The sequence below is a fragment of the Podarcis melisellensis genome (genome assembly GCF_964234715.1).
Source record: "Podarcis melisellensis genome assembly, chromosome: 7".
Lineage (NCBI taxonomy): Eukaryota > Metazoa > Chordata > Lepidosauria > Squamata > Lacertidae > Podarcis > Podarcis melisellensis.
In genome coordinates, this window is record NC_138539.1 from 18,330,163 (window position 1) to 18,349,350 (window position 19,188).

The 19,188-nt window shown below is 41.2% G+C and overlaps 1 protein-coding gene across 5 annotated transcripts in view; it reads left to right on the forward strand.

Annotated features, from left to right (window-relative positions):
- Positions 1 to 19,188, forward strand: part of CSMD3 (CUB and Sushi multiple domains 3) — a 584,176-nt gene that overhangs the window by 296,352 nt on the left and 268,636 nt on the right. For all 5 annotated transcript variants that reach the window (XR_014170321.1, XM_081918582.1, XM_081918583.1 and 2 more), the window contains one exon: positions 10,317 to 10,438. Coding sequence is in view for 4 of the 5 variants with exons in the window: in XM_081918582.1 (XP_081774708.1) it covers positions 10,317 to 10,438 (122 nt within the window). In the remaining variant the exon portion in view is untranslated. The remainder of the gene's footprint in view (positions 1 to 10,316; positions 10,439 to 19,188) is intronic.

A 19,188-nucleotide genomic window follows, 5' to 3' on the forward strand; every position in this document is an offset into this window, starting at 1 on the left:
ATCCAATCCTGAAGGCAATCCTGTGTAAGGAAGTTTTGTTGTTGTTGTTGTTTAATATTTTATTATGGGTTTTTTTTTTATGTTGGAAGCTGCCCAGATTGGCTGGGGCAACTCAGTAAGATGTGTGGGGTATACATAGTAAAAATATCATTATGGAATGGGATGTCCCTATTTTCATTGGAGAAATGTTACCCTCCTGGATTCCTATGTAATGACATGAGAGCATTCATCATAAACAGCTAGAAAATGTGTATGTAGAATAAGAGCAGATAATACAGTAATACAATAGTGAGGTTGCATATCTGTAATGCATTTATTTTGATGAAATACTTAAGTACTCAAAAAGGGATCAAAGGAATGCATGTGGGTGTAAAATGAAGAGCAGACTCCCCCATGCTTGATCCACTTCTGACTTGTGTGAAGGCAGATTCTAACCATGTTCAGTCAAATGCAGTTAAAACTCCCCTAGTGATCCAGTATCCTGCATAATCAGGGTTCCTGGTCAAAGGAAGGATTCTTACCACATGCAACTTAACCAGGGATGGGAGAGAAATATGGCAAAAGTGAATTCTGATGCAGAGACATTCATTTGCACTGTGCAGATTGGATTATGTGTCTGCTTGAGAATCTGCACCTAGCCTGATCTCCTAATTACCTTGCCGATCTTATAGGATATGGTCTGTAGGCAGCCCCTCTGACTTTTTTTGCTTGCTTCTTTAAAAACAACAACAGTGTACTGCTTCCTACAAATGGCTAGCTAGTAGACAGGAATTGTGGGTGCAGAGATACTTATTCCAGTACAATTCCCCCTGAGAGTGATGGCACTCCATCAAACTGTGTTGCTCCCAGGGATGTTTGCTTCTGTGTTTTCCATAGATATACTGGGGAAAGCCCTATGGGCTAGCTAACAACTTGTGAACAGCTGCAGTTACGTTTGTAAAACAAGCAAGAGAAGACAGAAAGGCAGCCATCAAGATCAGCTTGTTGTTCTTTTCAGCCAAGAAATTATATGCAGGTGTTGTTGGGGTTGGTTTGTTTGTTTTTGAATATGCATGAATTCATTCTAAAATATCTGCACAGAACTGGGACAGGGCAGACAGTACTCCAGTACCATGGGACCAGTTGAAATGGGTTCTTCAGCCTACCTCTAGAAATCCACACCCATAATAAAACACCACTCTGGAGAGGGCCATCTGGAGAGGGACGCGGGTGGCGCTGTGGGTTAAACCACAGAGCCTGGGACTTGCCGATCAGAAGGTCGGCGGTTCGAATCCCCGCGACAGGGTGAGCTCCCGTTGCTTGGTCCCTGCTCCTGCCAACCTAGCAGTTTGAAAGCACGTTAAAGTGCAAGTAGAGAAATAGGTACCGCTCTAGCGGGAAGGTAAATGGCGTTTCCAGAAGTGGCTTAGTCATGCTGGCCACATGACCCGGAAGCTGTATGCCGGCTCCCTCGGCCAATAAAGTGAGATGAGCACCGCAACCCCAGAGTCAGTCACAACTGGACCTAATGGTCAGGGGTCCCTTTACCTTTACTGGAGAGGACCCTAGTTATATTTAAAGCAGTTATGTGACGCAGCATGACAGCTGTAAGTTCAGGATCTGGAAGGCAATGAATTTGCCCATACAGCACAGTAATTCACCACCCTGTGTCGTGGAATAAGTTCTTATTTCCTTTCCCAAGGAGCAGGAGAGAAAAGAACAAAGACTGTGAGCACAGGGACAGCAATGTGCGAAAGGGTAGATGGTACAGGTTTCTTATGAAAGTCTTACAGGGCTGAAATAGCAAGCAAGCACTAATTTAAAACATACTGGAACAAAAAGGTGTGGGGTGCCATTCCTCTGGGACAAGGAGGCTGCTGGTAGCAGCAGCAGGAAAGGAACTGAACTCTGATTTTGGGTCTGGATACAGTCTGAGCCATTATAACTAATGTGTGCTTTTCCATTGACTAAAATAGGTTGTGGGTTAGAGCTTGCACTCTCTTCAATATAGTAATTCTCATTAGCACTTCAGATAATCAAAGGGATAATAAGCAAAGTTGTTTAATAACTCGTTCGATATTGCTGACTGGGTTTTGAAAAGAGACTACACTGAAGGGCAATCAGAGGGTCAAAGAGAACTAGGTCATATATGCAGTTTTCTTTATCAGTTCAAAAATATTGATTCTTCAGAGAACTGCACTGAGCATAAAGGACACATTTAAGGACTTCTTGGCTTCTGTTCCTTCCAGTTCTTCAGTAATTTCATACAATGCAGTAAAACAGTTCGATCTCTGAATTTTTTTTAAAAAATGAAATTTAACTTAACACTGCTTTTCAGATATACAAACTACTTGTGCAGTCCTATGGATGTCTGCTCAGAAATAATCCCCAGCAGCTAATCAGAAGCTGCTGCTAGAAAATGTATGATGGTTTTCGAACATTTTGGAAGTCTAACGGACTTCCAGAATGGATTTCGTTCGACTTCCAAGGTACGACTGTATAAGCAAAACTTTCACCTATAATAGTTATGTCTAGGCTGAATTTCTATGTAAACTTCCTCAAGAACACATCCTCTTTAAAGAAACATACTTACAATAAACATGCATGAGAACAGCCTATTAGCAAAGCAAAATATTATGTATGAGCACTTTAAACTGATGTTTTTAGTGGTGTACAGTAACATCAAGACTTAAATAATAAAATACAAAGTAGATTTAATCATAAATAATGAATTCCAGTTACAGCAATGTGTATGGCTCTATAACATCGGACAGACAGGGGAATGTTTCGGGAGAAACTCAGCCAACACAAAAGGATGAGACTCCCTTTGAACCCGAATTGGAATACAGAACTAGATATTAAAATTGCAAGGGCACAGAATAGCATTTCAAAGAGGCCAAAGCATTATAGGGTAAAACACACGTTTGAAAGTCATTTACAAACAGACACCATGTACAGGTGTTTTTGTACCAATGGTAGAAGTGTCTGAGCCAGGATTAGTTGAAAGATTCAGGAGAAGCAAAAGTAAGTACAGACGACTCTCAACTTACACCAGGATTACATTTTGGGGATAGCACCTAGAGCCCAAAATCTGGATAATCAAAACACATTGGGCTCAATGGTGGGTTGGATTGCCCAAGTCTTTTTTTCCTGGACACCTGCCCCCTTTCTGCTCCCTTCTTAAGTTTTAAAAATTCTTTTGCCAAGCGCATGAAGCTGAATGTGCACAAGTTAAATGTGCACAAATTGTGAGTTACCTTTACATAGGGCATAGTAAATCAATGGCCCTCGACTTGGATAGGTTTAAAAGGGCATTGGACGAATTCAAGGTGGATAAGGCTATTCATTGTTAGTAGCCACAATTGCTATGTTTTCCCTCCACTGTCGGAGGCAACATGCCTTTAAATAACAGGTGCTGGAAATTGCAAGTGGCGAGATTACTGCTGAGTTCATGCCCTACTTGTGGGTTTGCCTTGAGCATGTGGTTGGCAGTTGAGAGAACAGGATACTGGATGCAGAGCTCTTCTTAGTTCTTATGGTTAATTCCTTACTGGTAGATGCAAAAATTATATCCTTTCTAGGATCTCTAGAAAGATCCTAAGGTGCCAGATGTCTAAAACTGGCTTTTAAATTTTGGGATAATTTGGTTATGGGGAGGAGAGTTAGATTAAACATAGATTCTAAAATGCACAGAATTATCTTTCTGAAAGAACTTTATTTTGCTTCTGGGAGCACATAAAAAAACCCCATAGTTTTCAGAATTACATTACAGATGCTGGGAAATATTATTGTAACAAACCTTTGATTTTAAAATACAGTAGCTGTATTCTGTTGAATCTACTTAATGAGAAAATATTATGAGAGTAGGTGGTATAACCAATTGTAATCAACCATGGAAACGAATCAGTGAATAAGGCTTTGGTATGCAGGGTTAGAAATGCAGAAGAACATTTGCCCCAACACTTTTGGAGGAAAGGAGCTCTATGTAAAATGCATCTTAAAATAAATAATATAGGGTAAAGTAGTGTTAATGTTTCCCAAGCATAAAGCAGAAGGATAGAATGCTCAAAGTTTTTGCAACAAAGAGCCAGAGTTTGCCCATTATTTATCATTAGAGTTCATTTCAGTCCAGAGCAATGATGAAAAAAGAATATTGAAAGCACAGAGCCTGTGATGTACTTGGGAAAAAAATATTAATGCAAAACCAACAAAACTGCAGTGCCATTAGCAAGCTAAACATAATGATACTACTGGCAGCGAAATTGAACTCTTCAAGCATAGGAAGAGAATTTTATTTAAACTCATCCAACAAAAATGACTGTCCTCAAGAATTAAAACATGGATGAGGCTGGTGCCCTTGAAGCTTTCCGATTGTTACACTCTGAAAGTTCTAAGTCAGGGAGCCATGTTAGACTGCAGTCAAAAGAACTTTGGAAAGTGGTCGACATTGTAATAGTTTAAATAACATGCAATGTTGCAGGCTAATGGGGTAAAACCTGAGAAAACGTATTCCTCTTCGTAATGATACTGCTAAATGGATAATTGATGAAACTGCAGAGAGCTGGGAGGACAATGGGATATTGCTTTTTCACACCTCAAATCCTCCATGCTTTACATTTGCTGTGAAGCAACTGTTGCTAAAGAATGGTTACTGCTGCTACGGGTTTGATTGAGATTAGCGCAGAAAAACAAAAAACAGTTGTGAAATGTCTGTGTACATTGATTTGGTAATGATTCCGGATTTGTTGCTTATCAGTGACCTCCACAGAGTTTCATCTATATAGTCCTGAGTGGATCAGGAATGGATCCATATCCCATCACGTTCTCCAGTGGCCCCTTCTCTTGTTACTGTTGTGAAAAAGGAGCCATTTTAGGTAGCTCTTTAGCAACAGGCTACACAGGGGAAGAACCCAAACTGCAGTCCCTCTCCAGCCCTGTGTCTGCCTTAGTTCCCTGGGTCAATGCTGGTTTGGGAAGAAGCTACAACATGACCTTGTCCTATATGGCTTGGGGCTTTTTGTATTCCCATTACAGCTTATGTGATTCTGTGCCCAATTACTTTGGTGTAAATCCCATCGAATTCAATAGGACTTGTTTATTTATTTTCCCAGACACTTCTATATGGTCACATGCAATATATTAAAACAAACCGATTCATATTTCTAAAACCAATAAAAAATAACACAAAATAAACAGCATAATTTAAAAGAACAAAGATAAGGGGAACCATACACTTAATAGACTTAATGGTCTTTACTTCATAATCAACAAATTATACGTCTTCACTTCCCAAAGTCTTGTGGAAGAGGTATGTCTTTTTGTTCCTCCTAAAATGGTACAATGCCGAGGGGAGCGATGCCTCAGTGAGAAAAGCATTCCAAAGGTTTGGCACTGCCTCTGAAAAGGCCTGCTTCTGAGAATAGGATCGCAACTTACACAGATTTTACTTACGTAATTATAGTTTTATGTGCTTGTCCAAAAAAAAATTTAAAAAAAATTTGTGAAAGGCAGGCCGAGAGTGTGGGGAAAACTGTCCAGGGGCAGGAAAGCGGGAAAAGTCAATAATCACATGCACCATTTCCTTCACCTTACGAGAGTGATCAGAGGCACCAGCATAGTTTGCAGGTGCCCTCGCAAGAGCAAATGAAGGAGCACAGAGATTGTGTGAGTGGCCTAAAAAGGTTCTCAAAGGAGTAGCCTAGGGAGAGCAATAGAAGTACACATGGAGATTGCAAAGCATGGCCCTAAAATGCAAGGCAGCTTGTTCAACTGGTGGACAACCCAAGAAGCAAAGATGGGTTCCAACACCGGAAGAAAAAGTGGCTGTGCTGGACTACTTGAGGGATGGCATGTCTTGTATGCAGTGTGACACACAAAGATGTACAGCAGTTGTCATGAAGATTCAAGAGAAAGAAATCTATGTGGCTAAGGCAGCAAGTGCTCCAGAAACTGTGAATGTGATGAACCAGGTGTGTAGCCAGGCTTTGGTCAAGACTGAGAAGGCATTAAACTTATGGCTGGAAGATGTGAACTGCAAACATGTGTCTATTGAGGGTGTCACGTTGTGACAAAAGGCTCTCACACTCTATTCACAATCTATACCTTCCATCGAGGGTGGGCAGTCTGTGAAGCAATTCAAAGCCAGTCCTGGTTGGTTTAACAATTATAGGAATTGCTTCAGCCTCAGAAATGTGCACATACTGTAACTGGGCAATCTACAGCTGCAGACTAAGAGGTGTCAAAAGCCTATGTGGAGCAGTTAAAGAAGTTGTTAGATGACAAGGGATATCTTCCATGGCAAGTTTTTAATGCTGACAATATGGGGCTCTTCCGGAAGAAAATGCCTGACCTTATTTACAGCTCCAAAACTGAAAAAAGGCCTCTGGCTTCAAAGCAGCTAAACACCATGTGACTATGTTGTTCTGTGGCCAGGCTTGCTGTATACCTTTGAAAACGCCCACACCTTAAAAGGCAAGAACAAGAATCTCATTCCTGTTTTCTGGCAGTCCAATGAAAAGGCTTGGGTGACTACAGTGCTTTGTTCCAGAGGTGAAGTGCTGCATTGAAGAGAAACATGAAGACTTCAACATCAGGACTGTCAGGCTTTGGGGAAGTGGTTCCTTCCCTTTGGCCGTGGATAAAGGGAGGGAGCAAAAATAGTCTGTTATCATTTAAAGAGATTTTAATGATCACAGTGAAAGAACAAAGAGTCCATTCTCAGAGCAAAGGTCTCCCAATTAAGGTTCACACCCACTTCCCCCAAGTCACCTGAGTCACTTCCTTGTCTTGCAACCTGATCTTGCAACCACTGTGCTTTCTGTGCAGTCTGTTAACTCTCTCTCTCTTCCGGTTCTTCTTCTCCTATCTGTTCACCACCCAGTTCTTCCCAACTTTTGTCTTCTGAACTATGTCCCTCCGCAAACTGCTGCTCCAAATCTATACTGTCCTACTGCTTCTGGGAAGATTAAGGATCCTGATCATGAGCAGGGTGAGGGGGAAGGCTCCCACCATTCCTCATCTGTGCATCCCTCCTCAGCACGGTCCCTGACAAGGACTGCTTCTCATTGTGGACAATGCTCCTGGCCACTTTGAGGCTCTCCTCTTTGCACATAACAATGTTGAAGTTGAAGTCTTCTCCCCACCATATGACCTCCCTCATCCAACCTCTGGACCACAGTGTGATTCACTGCTGCAAGGTGATTTACAGGAAGCTCACTTTCTCATGGATACTAAATGCTATGGATGCTGATTCCAATCTTAATCTCATGGAATGCTGGAAGTCCTTCAACATTGCCAGTTGCATCACTTACCTCAAGCAGGCAATGGAGGTATTTGAGCCTGAAACAGTGATGCATGCTGGCAAAACATTTGGAAGCAATGCATGAGAGATTTTAAGGGTTTTCCAAGCACTGCAAACAAAGTGAACAATATAGACCAAAGCTGGAAGAACTAGTATTATTTTGTACAGAAGCAGAGGATGATTTAGGGGGCGTTTCTGCCCTGGGCTCTGAGCCAAGAGGGTGATACAGGGAGTGCTGGAATAGTGACAAACAACAGAAAGTGAGAGGTGGGGGACACCAAATTTAGGCATCGTACAGGGTGCTGCTGAAATTTTAAAGCCCAAAGTCTGCCACTGGCAGAAGATAAAACTGACAAAGAGGTGATGGTGACAGCAAGTTGGAACCTGCATAAATTTGCTCAACTCTTCCAAGCGATAAAGCATGTCGGTGATTTGATTGCTGAGTTTGATCCCTCCATGGAATGAAGCCTCAAAATTGCACGAAGGATTACAGACACTGTGAGACTCTACCAAGAAATGTTTGATTAGCCTAAGAGACAACAGCAGCAGTTACCGTGCTTCTCACAAAAAAATATCACCAGCCAACACAATCAACCTCTGAAGCTGAACCACAGCCAAGTACTTCATTTGAAGCAGGCTGTCAGTCACCCACACTTGTCCCCCTGGAACAACATCCATCTCAGAAGAGGAAGACTAAGCAACGCAGTTGCCATTCACTGGTAAGTGTTGTGCTAAGGTTTTTATGGTTTTAAAAGGGTTGTTCTGACTATACACGATTTTGCCTTCACGTGCTATTACCCTGGGATGTAACATCCATGTAAGACGTGATCCTACTGTAGACATGGTATTATTGGGCAGCAAGACACAATGAGTACTTCTTAAATGTTACTTTCCAGCCCAAAGTGCTGGCAACATTGTTTTTCCTTTTACTTTCTCCATCCTCCTACTAACCGCCAATCAACTGAGCTTCCCTGCTTTGAGTAGCATTATTGTATTATGTCCATTGATGTTGAGCTTTTTAACCGTTAGCTTGATCTCCAGCTCAGCTTGTTTGACTATCTGCTTAAACTCTTGACTCAGCTATCCTGATCAGCTTACCCAAAAGCCTTTTGCCTGAGTTCTCAAAGGCCCTTTTTATGTTGACAAATAATTTTTGTGCAGCAGAAAAGGGTCCATGCATTGATTATACATTGATATATAATCTGTTAAGTTTAAAGCTCACCAAAGACCTGGATCTGAATATGAGAAGTGTGTTTCCTCAGTGAGATAACACTATTCATTTTTTAAGTGGGGTGGGTGGGGAGTGTAAGATAAAAGGAAATATTGTGTGCATCACAATAAATTATTGACCCTGCAGAAAGGAGATTGTTAAAAAGAAGGTAATCCTATGGTGCAAAATAGATCAGAGGGACTTCAAAAGTTAGCTAGAAATTTATGCATATATTGCTGACTGTAGCTTGTGGTTAGTGAGAAGAGTGCTTAACTAAGAGTCTGGGGTTGGATGTTATGCTGCCAGAGCCAAAGCTTGGCTTAGCTCAGCATGGTGCAGGATCAAAAAGGTCTGGGGAGTAGCAAAGCGACTGCAAGCTCCGCTCTGGAAGTTGCACATTTGTGTGGTCCTGATAAGCTGTAGTTTGACTTGCTGTGCTGTGCAAAGCAGGCAAATGAGTCTTTGACAACAATTCACTCTTCTCTGTTTGTTTCTCGAATTAATGCAATAAAAACAGTGGACTTCTTTCATGAAATTACACAGTTTGGGTATGCAGTCACTGATGTTCATTGCACAGGATAAGCTTATTGTAGAACGGTTCTTTGCTTCCCTAAAAGCAATCACTGTTAACCAGTCATTATTCTCATGTTTGTCTGAATCTCATTTCACCTCAGTAGCTAAGCAGAGAAGCAAGGATAGGGACTTGCTACACACTTTGCTATCTTGAGTTCCCTGTTCTCACCTCACATTTTTTAAATAGAACCACACATTTACTTTACATTTAATAATGCAGCAGCATTAGAATAATTTATGCAAAGGCTTATACATAAATCTTGAGCTGTTTACCCTAACACAAATTTCATTACTATATTTTTGGAATCTAATCTCCGGATTTATAAGATGAATTTTTTTCTTTATTAGAAAACTGCAGTTTTTACATAGTTTAACAGATGGCAATGGCAAAAGTGACTGTGGGACATGCCTTCTGAATATATTAGTTTAAGTCATATAATATCTTAAAATCCTTTATAAATAGCAGCAGCTGTCAGACATAAATATGGGGGAAAGGCAGATCTTTAAAAAGAAACATTTGCTCTTTCATTTGTATATGAAGAAATGGAAATGTGGTTCAGAATCTGTTCAGAAGTATTTTTTGTCTAAATCACAACAATATTACTGTTCAAACAAACTGATTAGGCCAAAGGTGTTTATTGCATGCATCATTGAAGCAGAGAAGTAAAGAACATGCAAGATCTATTGTTCCCATTAGATTTCCTTCTCCTCTGGTAGATGACTTCCTACCTTTTAATAGCCAGAAGAAAGGGGGTGGGGAGCAGGAAAAGGTGGCACAGCTGTTAGTTTGTGAAGTATTCATTCTCTCCTTCATTTTCCATTCCAGTTTTGTATTAGTCCAGAACAGAGGTTGGCAACATGGTGCCCTTCAGCTGTTAGACTTCAGTTCCCATCGGAACCAGCCGGTGATAGGGATAATGGGATTTGTAGTTCAACAACATTTGAGAGGGCAGCATGCTGGCTAACCTGGTCTAGCAGCAACTTTAAAAATATAAAGAGTTCCATCCTTGGCATGAATTGGGACTTGGGGACTTCTAAAGGGGTACCTGGGATCAGTCCATCACCTAAATGAAGCCAAGGGATGCATTTTCAAATCTGGTATCTGAATCTCTTCTTCCTTCATTTTGGAATTCACCAGACTACTTTAAAGCATATGGAGGACTTCCTTGGAAACACTGGGAGTGACTATTAGCTGCAATTAGAATATAATGTGATGTTATTTGGGAACTGTAATGTTCGTTTCTTCTTTTACAGTCAAGACTTGTGGATCTAACCTTCAGGGTCCTGGTGGCACCTTCACGTCCCCCAACTTTCCATTTCAGTATGACAGTAACGCTCAGTGTGTTTGGGTTATCACAGCAATCAATCCAAATAAGGTAAGTTCAAATTTGATAATAATGTAAAGACCTAAAAGTTGTGATCAGAAGGATTAGCCAACCTTATATTATTTATATATTACATACATGCATAGCATACATGTGTATGTTAAACGAATCTCTGCAGGGTTGCAGTTATTGTGATGGGTGAAAGGATGGAGTTTGTTGCTGTTGGAGATGGGGAATGGAGCAAGAAATCATGTTTCTTTGCACTTCTCATTGTGTCAAAGTAGCAAACAATGTTGTTGATCACTAGGATATTAGGAGTTTGTGGGGGTGAGACACCTTAAATTCCTGGGTCTAATAAAAGTTAGACTTCATCAAGGTTTGGAGAGTTAAATGGTGCAAAACACTGAACCCCTGGGTTAAGCTTATGTTAACAAGCCAAGCCTGGTGATAACTAGTCTGAGTATTAGGGGGACAAAAATGAGTGATAACCTAACAAAAGAGGAGCCATCAGGACATTCAGTGCCAGACAGCAAGTGGAGGGGAGGGCCCCCTCCAGCTGTGCTTCCCCTCCAGCTGTGTGTTAGTGAGCAGAGACAAAAGCTTGTAGGATTTCCGTTTTGGATGATGTAAGCCCAGGAAACCATTTGCTTCAGCAGTGACAAGTGAGCAGGGGCAGAGGAGAATGCAGTTGGTTTTATGCAACAGAGAGGATTGGGCACAATCGGTCTCTTTGAATCTGATACTGTAGCAATGGAAGGAGCAGGGGCCCCTTAGCATGTGAATGCTCTGAACTCCCTCCATCTAGGCTCAGGTTGTATATATGTGTAAATAAGTCATATATCATAAAGTCATCTCCACTGTGCCTCATTGTTCAAAGGGAAACACAGACCTTGGTTAAAGTGCGCCTGCACTCCTGGAATCTCGCAGTGCTCATAGAGATCAGGGTGGCGTGTAACAAATTTAAATTAAGGTCAGTCTTAAATATGCACCTCTGTTCCATTCATAAATCACCATGGTAGTAAATCTTCAAGGAGAAAGGGAGATATCATGGATTTTGCTTCGGGGGTAGTCTTCCATCACTCACTAACTAGTTCTGCTTGGCATGTTCCAGAGGTGACATATTTGGCCTTGGGCATAGAAATAGATTTGAATGTACAAATAAGGTTGATACAAAGGCATTTTTAAATTCACCTTCATTCATCCTTCTTCTTTCCAAAAAGTCTGCCTCTCATGTTTAAATAATAGTTTATTTATGGCACAAGTGGATCATAAGAGGATACCCTGGTTTGGCTGTCCGAAATTATTATTATTTTAATTTTCTTGTAATTTTACGGAAGCACAATTTCACTTTTCTCCCTTTTGCATAGAATATGCCATAAAAGGTAAAGGTAAATGTACCCCCTGACTGTTAGGTCCAGTCCTGAACGACTCTGGGGTTGCGAGCTCATCTCACCTTCAGGCCAAAGGAGCCAGTGTTTGTCCACAGACAGCTTTCAGGTCATGTAGCCAGCATGACTAAGCCGCTTCTGGCAAACCAGAGCAGCGCACAGAAACACTGCTTACCTTTCCGCTGGAGCAATACCTATTTATCTTCTTGCACTTTGATGTTCTTTGGAACTGCTAGGTGGGTAGGAGCTGGGACCAAACAATGGGAGCTCACCCTGTCGCGGGGATTCGATCTGCCGAAAAGAGCATTTACAATACAGGGAAGGTGGGGAGGAGATACTGTACAACACAGGAGAGAGAGAGAGAGAGAGAGAGAGAGAGAGAGAGAGAGAGAGAGAGAGAGAGAGAGGGGCAGATATCGTATTGAAATGTGCTACTGCGAAAAATCACAGCAGCAGCAAAAAATTTACAGCAGAAACATGAATCTGTTTGCTTCTGTGTGTGGTTCTTACATAATAAGTTACTTTTACCATTTTTGTGACAGTCTCAGATCCTAATGAACAATTCTGCAATCAAACATACATCTGTGGGTTTTTACCATTTGCTCAATATATGGTAGTCAATAAACATTGTTCGTTCTAAATCTGTTTTCATAAATGATATTTTAAACATGATTATATAACAGCTTCTGTTATTTCATCATGCTAGCTTTAGGCATATCAAGTAATGGTGGGGCCACTTTTCTACCTGAAAACACTTGCATTCCTACACCCTGCTACATCTGGCTCGCGATCCCAGTCTACCCCAATCCTTTCTTACCTTGCATGAACTCAGCGGCCTGTGCCCCATTGACCTGCTACTACTTATGTATTGCCAGTAGGTTTACTTGATTAGTCACCTGATTTATTTCATGGCTGTAGAGATGCCGGGCAAATCTTTGTCAATGTATCAGCAACTATTAGGTGCTGGCTTCCTATTCTAAGTGGGAAAAGTGTATTCACCAATGCAGGCTGCCCAGGAAACAGGACACCAATATTCTATTAAAGATACAATAAAGTTATCAGAAGCATTGGCTTGATTTTCCTCGAGGTGAAGCATTTTACTGTGCCCAGTTCCATGCTTGTTTTTTTCCTTAGTAAGTGTATATAGGATTTCTGCCTTGAGCAGGCTAATTCTTCCATCATGGGATGAAGAAAATTCAATATCCGGTCAACCAACTCACACCTTATTGTCTTGCAAAAGTTCATTAAAATATATTATAGGCTTTTCATGAGTGATCAAATAAATTGGGGACAGGTAGTATACGCGAAATAAATAAATCTATAAGCCAAATATGCCTAATTCTGAAGAAAGTTACAGTGCCATTATGTAATGTCTACTCAGACATAGGCTCCTTTGTATAGGATAGCAGCTCAAAATGATCAGTATTGTGTTGTTCAGTTTTCTGTATTCTATATCTCCTGTTTCTCTGAAGTTAATAACAACTATTTTGCCTCTCTGGTTTCAAAAGGAAGAAAGGAAAACACTGCTTCTGGATTAGAGCCTGTGGCTTCAAACTAAGGATGCATTTAACAAAACCAGAATCTGGAATCAACTAATAATAATAATAATAATAATAATAATAATAATAATAGCAACAACAACAACAATAATAGTGTTTAGATCAATTTGTAAAATAATACTGTTTGCTAATATCCTTAAATATCCTTAAATATCCTTCCATACTGAAGGAAATCAACCCTGAGTGCTCACTGGAAGGACAGATTGTGAAGCTGAGGCTCCAGTACTTTGGCCACCTCACGAGAAGAGAAGACTCCCTGGAAAAGACCCTGATGTTGGGAAAGATGGAGGGCAGAAGGAGAAGGGGACGGCAGAGGACGAGATGGTTGGATAGTGTTTTCGAGGTTACCAGCATGAGTTTGACCAAACTGCGGGAGGCAGTGGAGGACAGAGGTGCCTGGCGTTCTCTGGTCCATGGGGTCACGAAGAGTCGGACACGACTAAACGACTAAACAACAACAACAACAATATCCTTAAAAATTGAACACAGCTGTGTTTCAATTAATTTTGTTGTTTACACAGGGGGTGATCTCCAGTATATCCTGGCACTGGAATTTTTTTTAGGGCACTCATTTATCTGGCATAATTGCCAATCTGTATGGACTTTTATTTTAATATATTTATGATAGCCTTTGGCTAAAGAGTAGTGCTTCAATCATTTAGCTATGGCAAGCGTTGCTTACAGCAATAGTCAGCTTGCCTGAAGAGCTTTGATTATTATTTTTCAAATAAATAAATCTGTGTATCGGGATTATTTACAGGAGTGAGATGGACTAGTTTTTAAAGAAACTACTAGGAAAACAAACACATCTGATTATTTTAGTTTCTGCTGCATAACTAACTATTCTATTGACTGTAGTGTTCATTCCATAAATACTGTTGGAATTGCTTCTGCAGACATCCTTATCTGTTTCATTGATAGTTCTGGTAACTGTGTGCTATGACCCCCAGAGCACAGTTGTATTAAATAAAAAAAATAGTTCACCCATTTCCTTCTCAGCCTCTTCACACTTAAGGTTAAATAAGGTTTGACATATCTTCTTACTGTCTTCATATTTTGAAACAAGTCATCCAAAATGACCCTAAGAACACAACAACTTTTACTTTCGACAGTGTTGTGTCACAAAAGGACTTCTGGTTAATTTGGGGTCTCAGGGATCTTAGAAGGTGAGAGTCAAGAAAGACATTGATCATTTCAGGTAGAAAAACAGTTTTTGGCCCCATAATAGCAGTCTATGGTAAAGCATCCTAATGAAAACTCACACACGCGCGCACACACACACACACACACACAATCCAGTTAGCCAGACTAGACATGGCGAGGGTAGAAGCCAGAGGCTTAGTGGGAGAACTTCGCTGCTTCAGTGGGGTCTGCTGTATTCTCCAACTCTTAAGTTCCTTCTGGGTTGGTTTTATAGGTTATTGTGAGTCTGAAAACATATGGGAAATGTGTATGGCAGTATATCACCAGAGACTGTGAACATGACTGACAGTGCGTCAGCAGATTTTGGGCTAACCAGTTGCCCTTATCTCAGTCCATTTTCCTGGCTTGCTTGGGTGGCCTTGGGTAACATCCTGATAAGTGTGGTTCATACTGCCTTGCTCTCATAATGGCTTCTGGTATTCTTCTACTCTGCTGAAGACTTCAAGCACTCAGCCATCTTTTATTTCCCATGGCTTCAGGCCTAATAACTAACATGGAATCCACTCATGCAAAAATCCACACACTTATCCCTCTATGTCTATCAAGTGTCAGACTAGGACTAGGAAGACCCAGGTTCAAAATCCTACACTCCCACCAAGCTTCTTCTTGTTGTTGATTAGTCGTTTAGTCGTGTCCGACTCTTCATGACCCCATGGACCAGAGCACGCCAGGCACTCCTGTCTTCCACTGCCTCCCGCAGTTTGATCAAACTCATGCTGGCAGCTTTGAGAACACTGTCTCCTCCTCTGTCGTCTCCTTCTCCTTGTGCCCTCCATCTTTCCCAACAGCAGGGTCTTTTCCAGGGAGTCTTCTCTTCTCATGAGGTGGCCAAAGTATTGGAGCCTCAGCTTCACAATCTGTCCTTCGAGTGAGCACTCAGGCCTGATTTCCTTCAGAATGGATAGGTTTGATCTTCTTGCAGTCCATGGGATTCTCAAGAGTCTCCTCCAGCACCATAATTCAAAAGCATAAATTCTTCGGCGATCAGCCTTCTTTATGTTCCAGCTCTCACTTCCCTACATCACTACTGGGAAAACCATAGCTTTTACTATATGGACCTTTGTTGGCAAGGTGATGTCTCTGCTTTTTAGGATGCTGTCTAGGTTTGTCATTGCTTTTCTCCCAAAAAGCAGGCGTCTTTTAATTTAATGACTGCTGTCACTATCTGCAGTGATCATGGAGCCCAAGAAAGTAAAATCTCTCACTGCCTCCATTTCTTCCCCTTCTATTTGCCAGGAGGTGATGGGACTAGTGGCCATGATTTTCGTTTTTTTGATGTTGAGCCTCAGACCATATTTTGTGCTCTCCTCTTTCACCCTCATTAAAAGGTTATTTAATTCCTCCTCACTTTTTGCCATCAAGGTTGTGTCATCTGCATATCTGAGGTTATTGATATTTCTTCTGGCAATCTTAATTCCGGTTTGGGATTCATCCACCTCAGCCCAGCTTACTTGGTGCCTTTGGACCAATCACCAACTCTCATCCAGTTGTGAGGATAAAATGAGGCAGCGGGGAGAACCTTCAGCTTCTTGGAGGAAAGATGTATTATGAATATAATTAAAATAACAAATAAGTTAGTACTACAAACTATAAGAAAACCACTTTATTGGAACCCATTAAAATGTCCTTAAGGAGAAAATGCATTTGAAAAATACATTTGGAGGCAGGTGAGAATATTTTACTCTTTGCAGCATGTTTCCCTTACCCTCCCCCCAAAAACCACCTCTCCCACTTACACACATGTCATGTAAAGTTCTGCAAATTAGATTGGGGGCTTTAAGCTGGCTAGTTCCTCATATAGTGAAAACAAGGAGCTGGAAAATGAAACAGTGGCACCAGCCATATTAATCTGTGATTTATTGCCGATAGGACAGAACTGCCCAGTTGTGCTACTACTTTTTATGAGTTCTCGTTTAAAGGCAGGCAATAAAATGGATACTAACACACACTCTCAGAACTTTTTATATTAATTTTTGGTACAGAATTCTACAGAGGCAGCAGGTTTTGGAGTTCTTTTTTTAAGTCTCAAGAACTAGTTTAGATGTTTTATTTATCTGGGGCTTCTCAGAGCATCTCAGTTGGTGTATCAGGATGGCACAACATTTTTGATGACTTCAGCAATGCTACAATGGAAGTAGGGTAATTCTTTGGTAACTCATCTTGGATTTCGACAAGTGTAATAAACATTTCAGATTGCAAAATGTTGATATACCTTTGCCTTTCACTCGTGTGAGGCTTGTAGTTACCTTCAAAGGGACCTTGTGTTCTAATAAACATTTATCAATTCAGCGACACATATAATGCACAATCTTTTGAAAAGCTACATATTACCCAGGAGGCTGCTTGAGATGTTCTAACAAAGCACCACGAGTGAAAGTTTTGTTTTTTTCCTCCCAGTTATACTTCTTCCTCTGTTACTGTTTCAGGCATTGGAAGGAGATGTGCTATCCCTTGTGGGGAAATGCATGTTCTGCCAAGGTACTGGGAGAAAACATATTGTTTTTCACTATCCAATATCCAAGTAGAGGGAGTTCTCAGGGGTTTCAGTTTATAACTATTTGGTTTCCTAGGAATGAAGGTCACTGGAGACTTATGGTGTCTTTGTGATATATGGTTTTATTTACGCATATGTACAGACTGAGCATAAGATGGAAAGCACATAGCAATAACTCTTCAACAGATAATTATCTAGGTTTCTAGGACCTCCCTAATGTCAAATACGCAGGATTCAACACAGTGTGAGGCAGGCCTATCTGTCACTTCTTAGCCCAGTTTTTAAGACATTTATCCTCCTCCATACAGATCCACACCTTGCTGACACCAGCTCTAGTTAAAGGAGAAGTAAGGCCTACTCCCATCTGCTCAAATTTCAGAATCTTCAGCTAGTGGTTTCTGTGGCACACTTTTGCCTGACCCTAACATAATGAAGTTGATACTAAATAGACTTGGGCAGAGCACACACACACCAAAAATGCAAAATGAACCACTCATCATAGAAACCAGTGGTAGAATGTGGGTGCCCTTCAGTGTTTTGAATTGTTATTTTAATCAGTGATAAAGTATAGATTTCTTTTCATGGTCCTTTTCATTTTCTACAAAGACTGTAAATGAAATATATAAGGAATTACGGCCATTACACTGAAAGCCTGTTCATGAAATATCAGTGTTCGAGACAAGTTACTATTACTGATAAAATTGCTTTTTAAAAAAACACACACCAGTATTCTTTTTTCAGATTCCTACAACTTGAATTACTGATTTCTGTATTTTTTAAAATTCTCAAAGCAAGAAGGCTGGAATAGTCATGATTGCATATGCAATAGAAGAAAATGTGAAATGGGTACCCAGAATGTTGTAGCAGGTGCCTTTCCTGTTCGAGCTTTCGAAAGCCTGTGTAGAACAGGGATTAGTATATTAGATGTGGCCAATAGTGGGAGGTGGGGTGAAGCCACAGAGCTTCCTTCTCAATACCCAGTGTCTCTACAGCTTACCCGAATAGCACAGGTGGGGGAATGCAATGACAAGTACACAGGTAGGAGCACCAGATGAGCTCCACTAATGTGTCTGTGTAGCCGTCCACTTGCCACCACTCTGGCCAAGTAAGCTATTGAAGCTTACTCAGCCATGAAGCTTACTTGGTGTTCTTGAGCCAGTCCCAATAGCTCAGTCCCAAACAACCTCAGAGGGTTGTTTTGAAGACAAAGCAGGATAAGTCTCAGTGTGGTGCCATAAGCTATTTGGAAGAAAGCTTCAAATATGATAGATAGATAAAAAAGGTAAAGGGACCCCTGACCATTACTTCCAGTCGCAGAATACTCTGGGGTTGTGGCACTTATCGCTTTACTGGCCAAGGGAGCCAGCGTCCAGCTTCCAGGTCATGTGGCCAGCATGACTAAGCCACTTCTGGCAAAGCAGAGCAGCGCACGGAAACACCTTTTAACTTCCCACCAGAGCGGTATTTATTTATCTACTTGCACTTCATGCTTTCGAATTGCTAGGTTGGCAGGAGCAGGGACTGAGTAAGATGATAGATGGATAGATAGATGATAGATAGATAGATAGATAGATGATAGATAGATAGATGATAGATAGATAGATGATATAATAAACAATAGCATCCTTAATAGCAGTAGCTACTGGTGTTGGCAGTTCTGGCAGGGCTGTGTTGCTCACTTGACTTTCTAACTTCGTGCTGTTGCTGTTTAAGAAAATGTGGAGGCAGACTCTCTGTTCAGGCAGACTCCCTGTTGCCCTGCCCCTCTCTCTCTTGGCACAGTAGTGTGTGGCACTGGGATGCCAGGTCAGCATCAACAGCACTGCCAGTGGTGCCCTGACAGTCACTACTGCTCTGTGGTGTAAGAGAAACTGCAGTGTGCTCTTTCTGCCTCTCTGTTTAGTTAGCCTCTCAGCAGAGACACACAACCCCCTTCACATCTTATGCCTCTCACATGATGAGCAGGACAATGTGCAGGCATATGCTAGCCTTGCTGTTTCTGTTGCATCTCTGTTGCACACCCCATAGCCCTCCACACATTGGAAGGTAAAAGTCAGTAGTGTGTTCATGTAGGCTCTCTGCCCTGATCTTCAAGGGTTTTAAATTGTGCAACCAGCCTACAGGAGCAGAAAACTTACCCTTCCAGTGGCTGAATGT